This window comes from Quercus lobata, chromosome 3 (genome assembly GCF_001633185.2).
Source record: "Quercus lobata isolate SW786 chromosome 3, ValleyOak3.0 Primary Assembly, whole genome shotgun sequence".
Lineage (NCBI taxonomy): Eukaryota > Viridiplantae > Streptophyta > Magnoliopsida > Fagales > Fagaceae > Quercus > Quercus lobata.
In genome coordinates, this window is record NC_044906.1 from 55,450,795 (window position 1) to 55,465,559 (window position 14,765).

General features: G+C 34.2%; 1 protein-coding gene and 1 long non-coding RNA gene across 2 annotated transcripts; both read right to left on the minus strand.

Moving 5' to 3' along the window:
* Positions 1 to 6,179: 6,179 nt before the first annotated feature.
* Positions 6,180 to 7,872, minus strand: LOC115979186. Its single transcript, XR_004088972.1, has 3 exons — positions 7,748 to 7,872; positions 7,095 to 7,147; positions 6,180 to 6,548 (listed from the first exon to the last, which is right to left on the minus strand). It is a non-coding gene; the product is annotated as an uncharacterized LOC115979186 (long non-coding RNA).
* Positions 7,873 to 12,316: 4,444 nt separating this feature from the next.
* Positions 12,317 to 14,082, minus strand: LOC115982090 (stemmadenine O-acetyltransferase-like). Its single transcript, XM_031104604.1, has one exon. It carries the CDS (start codon positions 14,023 to 14,025, stop codon positions 12,721 to 12,723), a length of 1,305 nt encoding a protein of 434 aa, XP_030960464.1. The 5' UTR covers positions 14,026 to 14,082; the 3' UTR covers positions 12,317 to 12,720.
* Positions 14,083 to 14,765: the final 683 nt, after the last annotated feature.

Below are 14,765 nucleotides of genomic sequence, written 5' to 3' on the forward strand. Positions count from 1 at the left end.
AGGAATCAATGGACCTTTCACATAGTCCATCAAACCATCTCATTGCCACTAAGCCGAGGTTGGAGGGAAACTCCTTGAACATCAAAGTCTCGTTTCTGGCGTATATGGCCATCTTCTGATTGAAGTGGCTAATGTGTTCTATGGGGTCGGTCCTTCCGTTGTAAACGGCGAAGGTGGGTTGCGCGAAGCGATTGGGCAGCTTAGCCCTCTCGATCCACCTCCTGAAGGGTGACTTGGATATCTAGGAAAGGGTCTTGCTCATGGTGTCCCTATCCTTATTTCTTCGGGAGATGGGTCTGTGCCGCCTGTGGTGCTGCTTTTCTCTGTGTGAACCTTCGGAAGAATCAGTTCCTGTTTCGATGGGAGGCGTCCTACTTCTCCTACGTCGCCTTCGTTCTAGCTCTGAATTAGAGCTCGAGCTTACAGTGAAACTCCTACTCCATTGGTTTCTTTGGTTCTACCTTATTTTCTGCGTAAATGGTTCACCTCCCGTTTTAGGCCAACGGTCTCATTTGAGAGATGATTGCGTTGACTAGGACAGGCTGGTCTTGAGCTCCTGGACTTGGACCTAGGTATCTCATGATCCCGACGATTTTCCAGGTTTACGAACTGGTCCTGCCACTTAGGATGAGAACTTACGGATTCTTTCCTGCTTGACATCCTTTGGCATTCTCCTTGTAGGTGTGTAGGTTAAGTGAAGTTCCCACAGATGTCACCAATTGTAAGTACCAAAAATGAGTTGATGTAATACAATGAATTTGTAGAGGCGGGAACTTGAATCAAATAATCTAGCATAGTTGAAGAAGAAGAAAAAACAAGGAATAATGAAGAGTATTAGTCCTCAGCAAAAATCCGAGGACAGATATTTATATTAGTTTGATCTCAAGAACGATTTTCTGCAGTATTTCTCTCTCTAGGATCATCCATGCACACCCCTTTCAAAGGGATCTTTTTCATTATATAGTCTCTTTCAGCTGATCTTGGCCTTCCACTTGTTGATCGTGCAGGACACGACTCGAGTGCTTATCCCATTAGACGCCTTCCCAAATCTTTTGTGAGTTGCGGCAACCAAGACAACACTGTTTAGGAGTTTTCTCCACATAAATGCGGCAAGGGGGTTTGGTGGGGTGCATTAAATGTGGTGGCAACTATCATCCCTCCAGTCACGTCAGGGCTGACCCCCTCTCTGAAACTCTTTCTCTACAGTGTGGCCTTCTCTGGTAATGTGCCATTAACGTGGTCATGGCTCGCCTCTCCGGCCTTGCCGTTTGAGGGTATGGTCTCCTTGGAATTGCATTGGCCTCCTCGGCCTTAGGTATGTCACGTGGCATTATTACCTTATTAAATTTCTGTATCCCACATATAGTAATAGAGAATAGATAATTTACAAGATTTAATTTTAGCAATAATAATTAATATTTTCATTATACTAAGAAAACATATGCCCAATGAACTTATAATTTATCTTTATTTCTCTTGCTAATACTATGAATAAATTTTTGATAAGAAAGTCACATATACCGCAAGATTTATTATCTAAAAGAACTCGTGTTAACTTAAAAAAGTCTTCTTTTAGATCATAGGTTATGAAAGATCTCATCAATATTATCATAATGATCAAGATGAAAAAAAAATATTTACAAAAAGGTCCTTGTCAACCTCTTCAACAAGAATTTGAATAACCTCCCAAAAAAATATTCTTGGAACAGCCACTGGCATTACCTCACTCTTCCTGCTCATGGAGTATTAATCAAACAATTAGATAATTTTTTAGAATTTTAATTAACACTTGCTGTTTCAATCATTTTAACGGTTGTTACTAAGAAATGATTCTAATTTAGATTATCATGTACAACCACCACGATGTATAATAATCTCAAAGTCAAGTTGAGTATAACAATAAAATACGCTAATTAAGGATTTAAAAGCAAAGATTTGTCATGTCAGTGGGGTAGAGGCTGACTTTGTCCAATGAGTTAGTGCAAAAGCACCTTTGGGAGAGTAAAGTTGTAATTTTCTTTGTTATTTTGTTGGCTTTGATTACGTGCCAATTTGATTGGATTTTTTTTCATTAATTTACCTTTATTTATGTGGGATAAATATAATGGGTTTAGTTTACATTTTGGTGAAGAACTGAACAAGAAGGAGATTTTGCGACTAGCTCGCGATTGCTTCAACTTGCGAAAAGTCATGTGAGAAGCTCATTACAGAAGTTCAAATGTCTGTTGTGTTAGAGTGCTTTTGTGACTTGCTCACAACTTGGCTAACCTACAATTGACCATTGGAATGTTATGTGACTCTTCCCCTCTTTCATCTGCACTATATAAACCCTCATTACCTACAAAATTGTAAGGAGAGTTTCAAAGAGAAAACCCTAGAAATCTATTTGGGGGTTAGAGAATGTCATCCATCAATCATCTACACATTTCTCTTAGTTTTCTTCACTCTCTACCCTCTCAATTTCCATATCCCATGAGAATAACTTAGCCTAAACAAAATCCACACACATTCTAAGTGTAGAGAGCTGTTTAGGAGCATTTGGGAAGCACTGAGTTCATACCAATTCTTGATAGGTGCAATTGGGCATAATTACAGGATTTGAAAAGCTAATGAAGATAAGACTTGATGAAGTCCATTGGTAACTAGAGCTTGGAGGGCTTAAGTACTTTTTGTAGCTTAGCCTTGGAGGGTCTGTGTATTCATGTCCTTTAACTGATTTGCTAGTGGATTATTTCGACTTGTCAAGCCGCAAAGAGGTTTTTCAGTCGGGTTTTTCTTCTTCAATAACTTTCAATTTTTAATTTTATAAAAAAATATTATCTTCATTGGTTATTTGATTTAGAGGATTTATTTGACTATAGTAATATTCATGATGAGAGAAAAATTAGACTTGCTTTGTACAAACTTAGTGTGTAAACCTTACCTTACGTTAGTGGGAACAAATATAGTTTGATAGAATTCGAGAAGGTAAAGACAAAATTCGTTCATGACCAAGGGTGAAAAATATGTTTGCTATCAAATTATATCATTTGGGTTGTGATGAACTATTGTCATATACAAAGCAGGATTATTGGCCAAGAAATTTATACTTGAATTATTTTGAAGAGCCATACATTTCACCATTAAGGGAGGAGTTGTATGTTGAAGAAAATACTTTTCTTAAAGATTATGTAGAAGTCAAAGAGGAAAAATATAGAGATTTATGTGGAAATTAATGAAGGCCTCATTATGGATGAAAATCCTAAAATCAAGATTGTTAATACCGTATTTTGTTTGGCCTCGGTTAGTGTGTCAAAATGTTAATTAGTTCTAGCCCTAAAATGCAAAAATCATGTTTTTAAAATGTAAGAAAATAAGGAAATGTATGGAAAAAAACTTTTTATTTTGGTAAGGCCCTAGATCAATCAATCTAATGATTCAAGAGTTTAAAATCTCAAACTTGCCATTTTTGGCTAAGTTTGACCAATGTTGCCTAGCCTTAACTGAGAGTAGTCAAAACATTGACTTTTTGATTAAACCATCTGATTGGAGTAAATTTTTATCCATCTTAAAGATTATGAAATTCCCTTTAAAATGTTTTTATCCATATTAAAGATTATGAAATTCCTTTAAAATGACATTTTATGGGAAAAAATTGGAGCTAAAATGGATAAAATATCAAGAAAAAAACAAAACCATAATTAAATGTATTATTTTTCAGGTAAAGGGCTGTTTTTTGGATGTTTGCGTGCAAATAATTGTACTAATCTACCCACAAATAGTGTGATCTTCCTGAACTAGCTTGAAGCTTGATGGGTTAGCTACCTTCCATAAAAAGGGCTCGAATATTTCTTCTCTAGATTGGGAGAAATGAAATTTTCAAGAATAGTATTATTAAATTTTATACACTGCTTCACATCTCTTCTAGATGCTATATCTCAACACGGCAGCTCTGAATTGCATGAGGTAAGAGTTTATGGAAACTAGACATCTAGAACTCTTCATGGAAACCAAGTCGGAAGAAATTATAGCTTCCAAAAACCTTCAAACAACGGCCCAAAAACAGGGTCGGAAAAGAGGAAAAGCCATAAATCGAAAAAAATTAAAGTAAGTGGATAAGAGGATAATGAAACAATTGAAAGTGCTTTGCAAATATAAATTTGTATTGATTGAATAATGAGTACAATTCTCTATTTTTGATCCCTTTTCAAAAGAATAATCCTTTGATTCTATATTCTTTGTAATCTTGACTTGAACATGAAATCTTCTTCACTTTGATCAAAAGATGGATTAAATGATCTTCAGAATAAATCTCTAGCTCTGAGCTTGTTAGAGATTTGTTGTCCTTCAAATTCTTCAAATGTGAAGGCTTTTGGGTTATAGTTCTTCGGGAATTTAGAGGCTTGATCTATTGAACTTCAATGATTTAGGGTTTTTTGAAATTTATGGAGGCTTTTGAGTTTCATTCCAATAGAGCTTTAAGTATAGGAAGGAAGATTCAAATGAATTTCTTTGAATGTTCTTTGTGTGTTCTTGAGACAGAATTTCTCCAAAACTTTGACGTCTTGAAACAATTGTGTGGAATGAGAGGAGGTATGCCCTCTATTTATAGTGGTTTTAAAGGATGAATCCCACTTTAAATTGATCTCATTAAAGATAAGTAGTAGATTATTATTGGCTCAAAGTTAAAGAGTCCCGCTAGAACTTGTTACTTGTAGATATTTATCTCTATTATTTATTTATTTTAATAGAGATGAAAATTAACTATTATCATTCCAATTTAATTATGATATTTATCTCTATTTAACTAAGCCAATTATAAAATGCCACATCAAAATTTCGTGACAAATTATATATATATATATATATATCATTAAATTAAATAAATCAAGTGTTGACACGTGTCATTTAGGATGATAATTATCTTAATTAAATAGAGATAAATATCCTAATTAAATTGGAATGATGATATTTAATAATTATCTCTATTAAAATAAATAAAAAATAGAGATAATTATCTACAAGTAACAAGTTCTAGTGGAACTCTTTAACTTTAATTTGAGCCAATAAGAATCTACTACCTATCTTTAATGAGATCAATTTAAAGTGGGATTCATCATTTGAAATTGAAAGCTCAATTGTGTAAAACACTAAAACTTGTTTAGACTCCCAATTTTAAAATTACAGCTAAGTTGTTTTAATCTACTCAACTAAGTGCGGAATAAAAGCAATTAATAAGCAATTAATTGGGACTACTACCTAGTGCATGGGCATACATAATTAACAAGTAATTATAAAGCACAAGGAGTAAGGGAAGAGAGATGCAAACACAGATAACACTGTGATGTGTTATCGAAGAGGAAAACCGAAGCACTCGGCGTAAAAACCTCTCTGCGGCCCTCAAAACTGAAACGATCCACTAGTGAATAAAGTCGGAGTACAAAGATATCAAAAAGACCTTCAAAGCCTAATCTATCCACTGTACTTGAACCCTCCGAGTTCCAGCTCCCAACGGACTTCACCGAGTCATATTTTCACTAGTTATCCGGATCCCGCAATAAGCTCCAATTGCATCCACCAAAGAATGGTTTCATCCAATTCTTCCCAAAGGCACCAAAACTGTCACACCCCAAACCCCAAAGGGTCCAAAGCATGAGAAAGACATCTCAAAGTACCTGTAGATTTTTTTTTCTTTCTTTCCTTTTTGACAATCCAATCCACCGAAAATTATATCAAGTACTAATATCAAGAATTATCATAATAATTCCATTGAATATACTCTCAAAGTAAGTCAGAGCTCTAAGCAATAATTATAAAGACCATTGGCCATAAAAGAATAGAGGTCAGAATACTTAATTACATATCATCAACTTGTCCCATTAGTGGGAATAAAGTCACAACCACTATAATACACAAAAGAACGAGTCAAGCCTACTCTAAGATGTACAACATCTAATATCTTCATTACAAAAGTTCAGCCTCCATCAGTAGTTAGTCTAACTACCATTAGCCACCAAAAAGCTGTCTCAAAGATTATTGCCTACTCTGAAAAGTTTATAAAATAATGGAATGAGACAGAGCCCAGTAAGTAGCATAATTAATGGGGGTGGGGGAAATGCAAGTTTCATCTTCAATAATAATAATATGACAAGAACGATTAAGTAATGAAACACAAAATTTCCCAAAATAAATACCTTCAAACTATATACTATAATCTGTAAGTACCAACAAAATAATTTCCAAAGCCATAATATCTAACATAGGGTAATTTATCATAAATATACCATACTATCACATAGACCGGTCAGGGGATCCACCCATTCACAACTGGCATGATATTGTCCTCTCTAGTATGCAGACTCTTGGACCCATGGACAGCAGCCTCACCCATACCCTCAAGCTTTTTCTCTCCCTCCATGGGCAGCAGAGAGAGCGCGTCAAATAGGACCTCTCTTGCATGTGGTCTCTTGGCCCTATGGGCTGCAGCCTCACCCACACATAATCAAGGAACCTCTTCCTCCCATGGACAGCAGGGAAGAACGCGTCATCCAAAGTGAAAGGGCACTAACCTGGATTTGATTCCCTTGTCACAAAGACTACTGAAACCAAATCGGGTGATCACCGGGAAATCACACATGACATGGTGTCAAAACCACATAAAGCTCACAAGTATACATTCCTTTCAAAAACATAGTTTATAACCAGGTAGTTTCAGAAAAACCTTAAATAATCTAACTTCCACAAAGTTTGTAAGGTTTTCAACTTCATTCTTGTCAAAAGATTTTCTAACAATTTCCCACATAACAAGACAAGATAAGCATCTTTAAATTTTCTAATATACCATAACATTCAAGATTTCCTTATCAAAGATTAAATAAAAGATGCTCATTTTTCTATACCAACAATCCATGCATTTCCCCAAATGCAATACATAATATGATGCATTTTCATATATAATCATATATATATATATATATATATATATATTAAGGTTACGACACAATAGTTTTTAGGAAAATATAATTTCCATAGGTAGTTCCAAAAGTGTATCTAACCCAAAAACAACATTTACACAACATGGTTATTTTTCAAAATCCCATTAAAAAGCTACTTACCTCGCAACCGCAAAATCCCTAATTCTCCAAGCTCCAAGGAGATTAACTAGAACCTATACAATATCAAGTAAACCTATCACAATAAGTATAGAGCTTGAAATTGCATTTAGCCACAATTTAGGAATTGCCAAATAATCACTTAATTAGGCAAGTCTAGCATCTAACCTCATCAATAATAATATATTCCACTCCCATAGTTTCTCAACAAATTGATCCACAAGGCATAAACTCCAATTATAAAGTTAACCCATTTAATATCATCTCCAACATTATGACTAGCTTCCATAAAATTTACACCACATCATTAAGAGACCCATGAAAGTGAAAACAATATATCCTCCAAGACAAGAAATTTAGAACTTCAACTAACTAAAAATAAACCCAATGGCAATGGAAAAATTAAATTTACCAACCATCATGTTATAACTTAAAACTCCTAAGTTTTCCACCATATATAAACCTTAAGTAGTCATCAATAGCACAAAATATATACCCACACATCAAATAATTCCATCAATACTAAACCCATACATAAAAACACATAAATATCACTTCCAATGCTCATAAATCACATGGGTATTATTATTAAAGTTTAGATAAAAATAATCTCAAACAAAAGTGCAAAACCCACCAAAAAGATGAGAAATTTTTACCTCAAAAAAAGGATGTGAAGGTATTTTTGGGTTCCCAAGAATTTTCTGGTGATCTTGTCGGAAAAATGATGGCGGAAATGGTGATATGGAGGTGCTGGCAAGAGAGTTTGAAGGAGTGAAGAGAAGCTGCCAGACGGGGAAATGAAAAAGAAGTAAATGAGAAGAAAGGAGCCGGTCAAAGAGATAAGGGAGAATTGAAAAAGGAGTGATGGGTAGTGGGGTTAGGTGGGGCTTGGCAAGTGGGAAACCAAAAATCTGACCTTACTTTTTTTTTTTTTTTTAAAACTGACGGGACGTTACAAAAACAACTCACAATACTCAGATTAGGTGTGGTATGTGTTTGTGCTAAGAACCTCTCAATGGGTATGGAGTTTAGAGAAGCAAGAGTAGAGGAAAACTAAGAGAATTGTGTAGAGGATTGTGGGTGTTCAATCTCTAACTCTCAAAATGGGTTTCTAGGATTTTCTCTTTGATATTCTCCTTACAATTTCGTGTGTAATGTGGGCTATTATAGTATGGGAAAAAAAAAAGAAAAAAGGAAAGCACACTAAAATAGACTGGCAGTGCATCTTGCAGGTCATCTCGTGGGTTGATCAAGTCACGAGATGAGTCGCGAGATGCTGACTCTTCAGCTTCTAGTATGTGTTTCTCATGTGACCTTTCGCGAGTAGTCTACTCGCGAGCCAGTTGCGAGTTTCCCTATTCTTCACAATTCTTCACCAATTTCACACACTCAACTTTTACATTGAATACTACAGACATATAGGGAAATGATTGAAGAAATACAATCAATTTTGACACAAAATTAATGCCAACAAAACATAATTGAAAATTACAACTTTACAAAAACCACTATAAATAGAGGGCATACCTTCTCTCATTCCATACAATTTTTTCAAGACATCAAAGCTCTAAAGAAATTCTCCCTTAAGAACACATGAAGAACATTCAAAGAAATTCTTTTGAACCTTTCTTCCAAAACTTGAAGTTCTATTGAATTTAAGCTCAAAAGCCTCCATAAACTTAAAAAATCCCTAAATCATTGAAGTTCAAATGATTAAGCCTATAAATCCCCAAAGAATTTCAACCCAAAATCCTTCAAATTCGAAGAGTCTTTGAAGAACATTCGAAGAACTTGAAGTATAATTAACAAATTTCTAACAAGCTCAAAGCTAGAGATTCGTTGTGAAGATTGTTCAATTCATCTTCCAACCAAAGTGAAGAAGGTTTCGTGTTCGAGTTAAGATTACAAAGAAGATAGAATCAGAGGATTATTCTTTTGTAAAAGAATCAAAAACTGAGAATTGTATTCACTATTCAATTAATTCAAATTATATTTGCAAAAAACTTTCAATTGTTTGATTTTCAAACTTGAGAAATTTTGTGTTTACAAGGTGATGTGGAGGGAGCACACCCCCTTAACTACCTGGTGTGAAGGGGTGCAAAAGGGGGGTATTTACTCTTGTCATCCCTATATTTATATAAGTACCCCCCTCATCTTGAAAAATCATGCACAAAAATTCCCAAAAATTCATTTCTCCCTCATTTTCTTTAGGCTTTTCTTTAGACATATTTTCCCTCTCCTCATTCTTAGAAAACCCTAAACCAGAAACTCAAGCCCCTTTTCCTCCAATTTTTTCACCTTCAAAGACCCATAGGAAAGCTTCCAAAGCTATTTGTGAAAGGTAGAATGGTGTAGTTCCTCCTCTAGCTACACCATCTTCCCTTTTTGTGTTGTAAATACTACTATTCATCTATGAACATCTCCCTTTTTATTTTTTATATTATGTCTTTACATTTGTGTCTTTACATTTATGTCTCTTTATGTTTGTGCTCTTTTCTTTCCAAGCATTATATACTTGTTATACAACTTGCTTTTCTTTCTCATCCTTTTTCATTTGATGTCTTCTCCCTTTAAATCCCTTGGATTTAAAGGAAGAAAACAACTCAATATTTTTGGTAAACCTTCATCTTCCTAACTAGACGGAATGTGAAAAAATATTCTCGTGCATGTCCAATCTTAGTGGAAAAATGAAGATTTGACATAGGTGGGTTCTCCTTAAATGAATCTTAAACTTGTTTCCAAGCATTAAATATGGGAATGCTTCTGAGAATTGGGATAGGTTCACTCAAAAGAGAGGCTCCTGAAACTCCCTTTTCCCACCAAGAGAAGCCCCTTGTTAGGTTCTCTTCCAACAAAGCTTAAACCTTAGTTTCAAAGTAAACATTTTTCCAAAAGTAATGAGATTTCCCCAAAAGAAAACACTCATCTTTTCAAAAGAAAATTAGAGGGTTCTTTTTATGCAAGTTGCTTTGAATCTTTTAAAATGACACAGTTTTGTTGAGGTTTGTGCCTATCATTCACTTTAATTGTATCAATAGACTATTATCAAGCTTACGTGCTCCCCTCTTCTCCTAATCATCTTTGCTTTTGTTGTGTTGTGCATGAGAATGAATCTTGGAGAATAAAATGGACCTAAGTGCAAAAGGTGACATCTTTCACCTTTTATCTTTTCTCTTCTTCTTTTATTTTGTACACATTCACATGTTACATAGGTATTAAATATATATTCAAATGATAACTATACATATTTTTTCTTGTAATAGCTCTCTCACATGTTATGTATATATTATTTACATGTTTTGTTTGTATATATTTCCTGTCATAAATATTAGAAAAATATTATGTCCATTAAGTGGCAGGTTGTTATTAGTTGTTATTGTTGGGGTAAAAAAATAATCTCAGTGATAGGTTCAAATTTGAACCAATAACAACTAACCACTTATGATTTGTTGTGAAAATATTGTAAAAATGTTGTGGATGTATTAAATATATATTCACATGATAACTATACATATTCTTTTCTGTAATAGCACTCTCACATGTTATGTATATATTATTTACATGTTTTGTTTGTATATATTTCTTGCCATAAATATTAGAGAAATGCTATGTTCACAACATTTTTACAACAAATTATAAGTAACAGGTTGTTACTGGTTGTCATTGTTGGGGCAAAAAAATAATCTCAATGATAGGTTCAAATTTGAACCAATAACAACTAACTACCTATGATTTGTTGTGTAAATGTTGTGAAAATATTGTGGACGTAACACTTCTCTAAATATTAACATGATACTTTATACATAAATAAATACTGACATGATACGTATATATATTTGTTTTGTACAAAACCCTTTTCAAAAATCAAAATGCCAAGTATTTAGTTTGTTTTCCTAAAATCTGTACGTTGTGGTTAAATTAAAATGATGTACTATTCTTTGTATAGGCGGTGTGGGATACTTATCACCCACACCCGTAACTAAACTCTCGAGTCTAAAAATCTTTGGTTCAAGATGTCGATTTACCTTAATTAATTAATAATCCTTGAACAATTTTTTAGTTAATTAGGTAAAACAAATTAGATAAATAGGTGACCAATCACATCTAATTCAAAGCTAGTGGTTGGTGGTGACTCATAAAAATAAAAACAAGAAAAGAGATTGACACACACCCACATCTCACTCTAGAAACACATGCACACATAACACATGTCACTAGAGTGGCCAATGTGTGAAACTCTGAGGAAAGGACATTTCAAGAGGAATGGAAAATTGCCGAGTGTCCACAAAGATTAATGTGGAGGAGATTAATGAATATCCTAGAATACATAGAGATCTTAAAGTTGAGATGGTAGAAACCATTGAGGAAGAAATTATAGAGGAAGTTGTCAACGATCTCGATGAAGTCAAGTTAGATGCTTTCAAAGTTCAAGCTCCTATTCTTTTGGTGGGAGACATCGAACCAAAATTTATTGATTTTGTTGGGGTTGAAAGATTTGATTCAATTATCAACTCTTATTTGATGATTTTTGTCAATTGCATGAAGACTGTGGAAAAAGAATTTCAATTTTCTCAATAGCTGAGTTTCAAGTTAATTTGTTCTTTTGGCATAAAAGATTTTGGATCTCAACTATCAACTCAAGGACAATTTTTTTTTTTTTTTTTGAGTGGACAGGTTTGATGTAGGACATGATCTATGAGTAGAATTTGTTATTTATTAATTTTGGAATTTAATTTTCAAAAATTTAGGTTTAGAGTATTTATTTCATTGTTTTATGTGCATTTAATGCTATATAGGTTAAATTAAAGCCCTATTATGGTAGGGTATCAATTAGAATATGTTTTAAAATATATTTTTTATTTGTCAAGTTTTACAGAACCTTTAAATATATATTCAAGTCTAAAAAACTTTCATGAATTCGTGATTAAGGAAACGCGTTTTATTTCTTATTTTTTAAAAGTACGCTTGTTTTGCTTCATGCTGATATTTACCCGACGTCAGTTAGAGGCAACTTAGAGCCTTAGAGATCCAGCCCAAAATTGACTATAGTTTGGGGAGATAGAAAAAAGTCAATAGATATACATGTTAAGAATGAGCTGGTATTTTTAGAAGCGGTAATCGTTAAACGTGCGTCAACTCTACATAAAATAGTATAAATGGGGTTCTGAGGGACAAACAATGTGGTCATATTAAATTATGCTGACCCTTAGCCAATGTTTATAAAGATAAAATATATCTCACACACCTGAATAATTAACATAAACATATTAGTACATTGAGTTGACGTAGCTGCTATGGAATACACATTTGATTCGGTAATTTCTGTTGTACATAGTGTGTACGTACACACACGTACACACACATAGTGCGTTCAAACAATTGAAATCGTGATTTTCAAGTTACGATTTTAACTTGAAATCATAGATATCGTTTGTTTTCACGCAGTATGCGTATATACACATACTTTGTACAATAATAAAAAAGAAAGAAAAAAAAAAGGTAGAAAATGATTGATAGTCGCTTTTCAATCCATTTGACTTGAGAGAGAACCAAAGAGAGTAAGATTTTCAGTTTGATGGACATTAAACAGGAAGGGAAATGTTATCTCTTACTCGTTTACTCCGACACGTTAATTCTTCAGATGAATACCTGGTAGAGAAACAAAGGTGAGGAACTCCTCATCGCTTTCAAATTTAGCCATTTCTTCCTTCTTCAAGCTAACATATGCTTCTATTCCATCACCTGAAGGAGTATCTATGAAGAAAACCAAGTTTTTGAAAGTAAGGGCAGGTGAGCCAACCCAGATAGGCTTTCCCCAACCAAAATCAGTTTCATACAGAGGAAACCTGCACAAACTGGTGAAACTAAATGTAACCATCTCTCCTTTGGTGAATCTTGAAGCACGGTCTCTCATGAAACTTAAGTGTTGGCTTCCTTCTCCGAGTTTCTTCACATAATCTTTGTCAATTTTACTTATTCCCTCTCGAACCTGGTGCACGAGACCATGACCCTTGTCCCCATTTTTCAAAATCGGAATTGTTATGGCAATGGAAAAAAGATTTCCGAAAGATGATTGTGGTTGTGGTGGGTCGGTTCTTGGGCGCAGATTCACTGCATGATTCACTGTGTATAACTTCTCTGGTCCTGATTCATCCTTAGTTGCAGCGACAAAGCGTGTCCATATGAAGGTTGATAAGGCTTCAACGCGTGAAGGTTGTTTCTGATTCTCAAGGCCTTCATTGTCTGCATATTTTGCTCTAAGAGTTTCTATCATGGAAGCATCAAACACATACCTCTTTGTTATTATATTCTCCTTTATGATACCGAAACCAGAAGCATATCCGGATAAGTCCTTTGGTGGGAAGAGTGTAGCCGCTTCAAACTGCGGAGACTCAATGTCATCATCTCCAAATGTAGTAGCTGCCCAAATCTTGAGGAACACGAAGAATGATAACGCGTCTGCAATCTTATGCGACATGCAAGCTCCAATACCAATTGCACCGCACTCAAACACGTTGAGTTGGACTCCGAATGTTATATCAGTGAGAGCATCGAGTTCAAAAGGGACTAACTTGTTGAGTTCACCGGGAATTGGATTGTTGATAACATCAGAGAGTTTGCACTTCACTTGTGTTTTCACGTAAGGAATCCCTCCATCGTTGCAATGTATGAAACGGTTCTCTTTGAAGCGTCCAGCTAGTGGATAGTATTTGGTTAAGACCTCTGAGAGAGAGTTCTTAAGGCGGTTGGATATGTCATCGATGTTGAATTCGATGTCAGAATGATCTGGTGCAAAGAAGAGGACCATAGGATTATAGACTGGAGGAGATAGTTGATCATTGAAGGAGAGTTTGTAATGGGTAAGGTGGTCAGGTGTTGGAGAAGAAGGCTTAATTATCTCTTTAGAGATTACTTCAATGCTCAATGTTGCCATAATGAAAACCAATTCAAACAACTAGGCTGCTTATTCTAATTGTTTGATTGTGTGTATGTGTGCAATTTTTTGTTCAGTAACTGTGGATTTAAATAGAGCTTGCAGGTGGGGTAGTGGGTCCAATAAAATGAAAACAAAAATGAAATTAAACAAAGCATTACCTCACACTTCCAGCTCATAGAGTATTAATTGAAGTTATCAATTTTTTTTTTTTTTGGTGCTAAATTGCAAATTATTCTCGTAATTTAAGTTTGGAAGTTTTTGAATTTTAAATCTTGAAGTTTCAAAATTTAGATTTTATCCTCTAAAGTTTTATTCCATTGCATTAGGAGCTTCTTCATCTATATTTTTCATTAAGTATTACATAAGTTTGACATGCATGTTTATTATGTAATATCCTTTTAATTATATAATTATTTCAATATTTTTAAGCAAAAAAAATGATATGGTATTATTTTATTGGACAAACTAAATACATGTAGTAAATTTATGTGACACTTAACAAAAAATTTGAACAGAAAAACTGCTGATGTAAACAAATTTGAACTTCAAAAGTCGAGATCTAAATTTTGAAACTTATATAAAACTGCAAAATTCAAACACCCCTAAAAATTTAGGGGTATAGTTTGCAATTTAGCTTTTTTATTTTTTTATTTTTTACAGAGAATAATCATACGATTGACTCAAGTTTATTGCAAGACTTTTCTTAATCATTTGCTAGCTGTTTCAATCATTTTTCT

Excerpts from the sequence above, each read along its gene's own strand:
- LOC115982090 (XM_031104604.1), bottom strand. The coding sequence starts at position 14,025 with ATGGCAACATTGAGCATTGAAGTAATCTCTAAAGAGATAATTAAGCCT.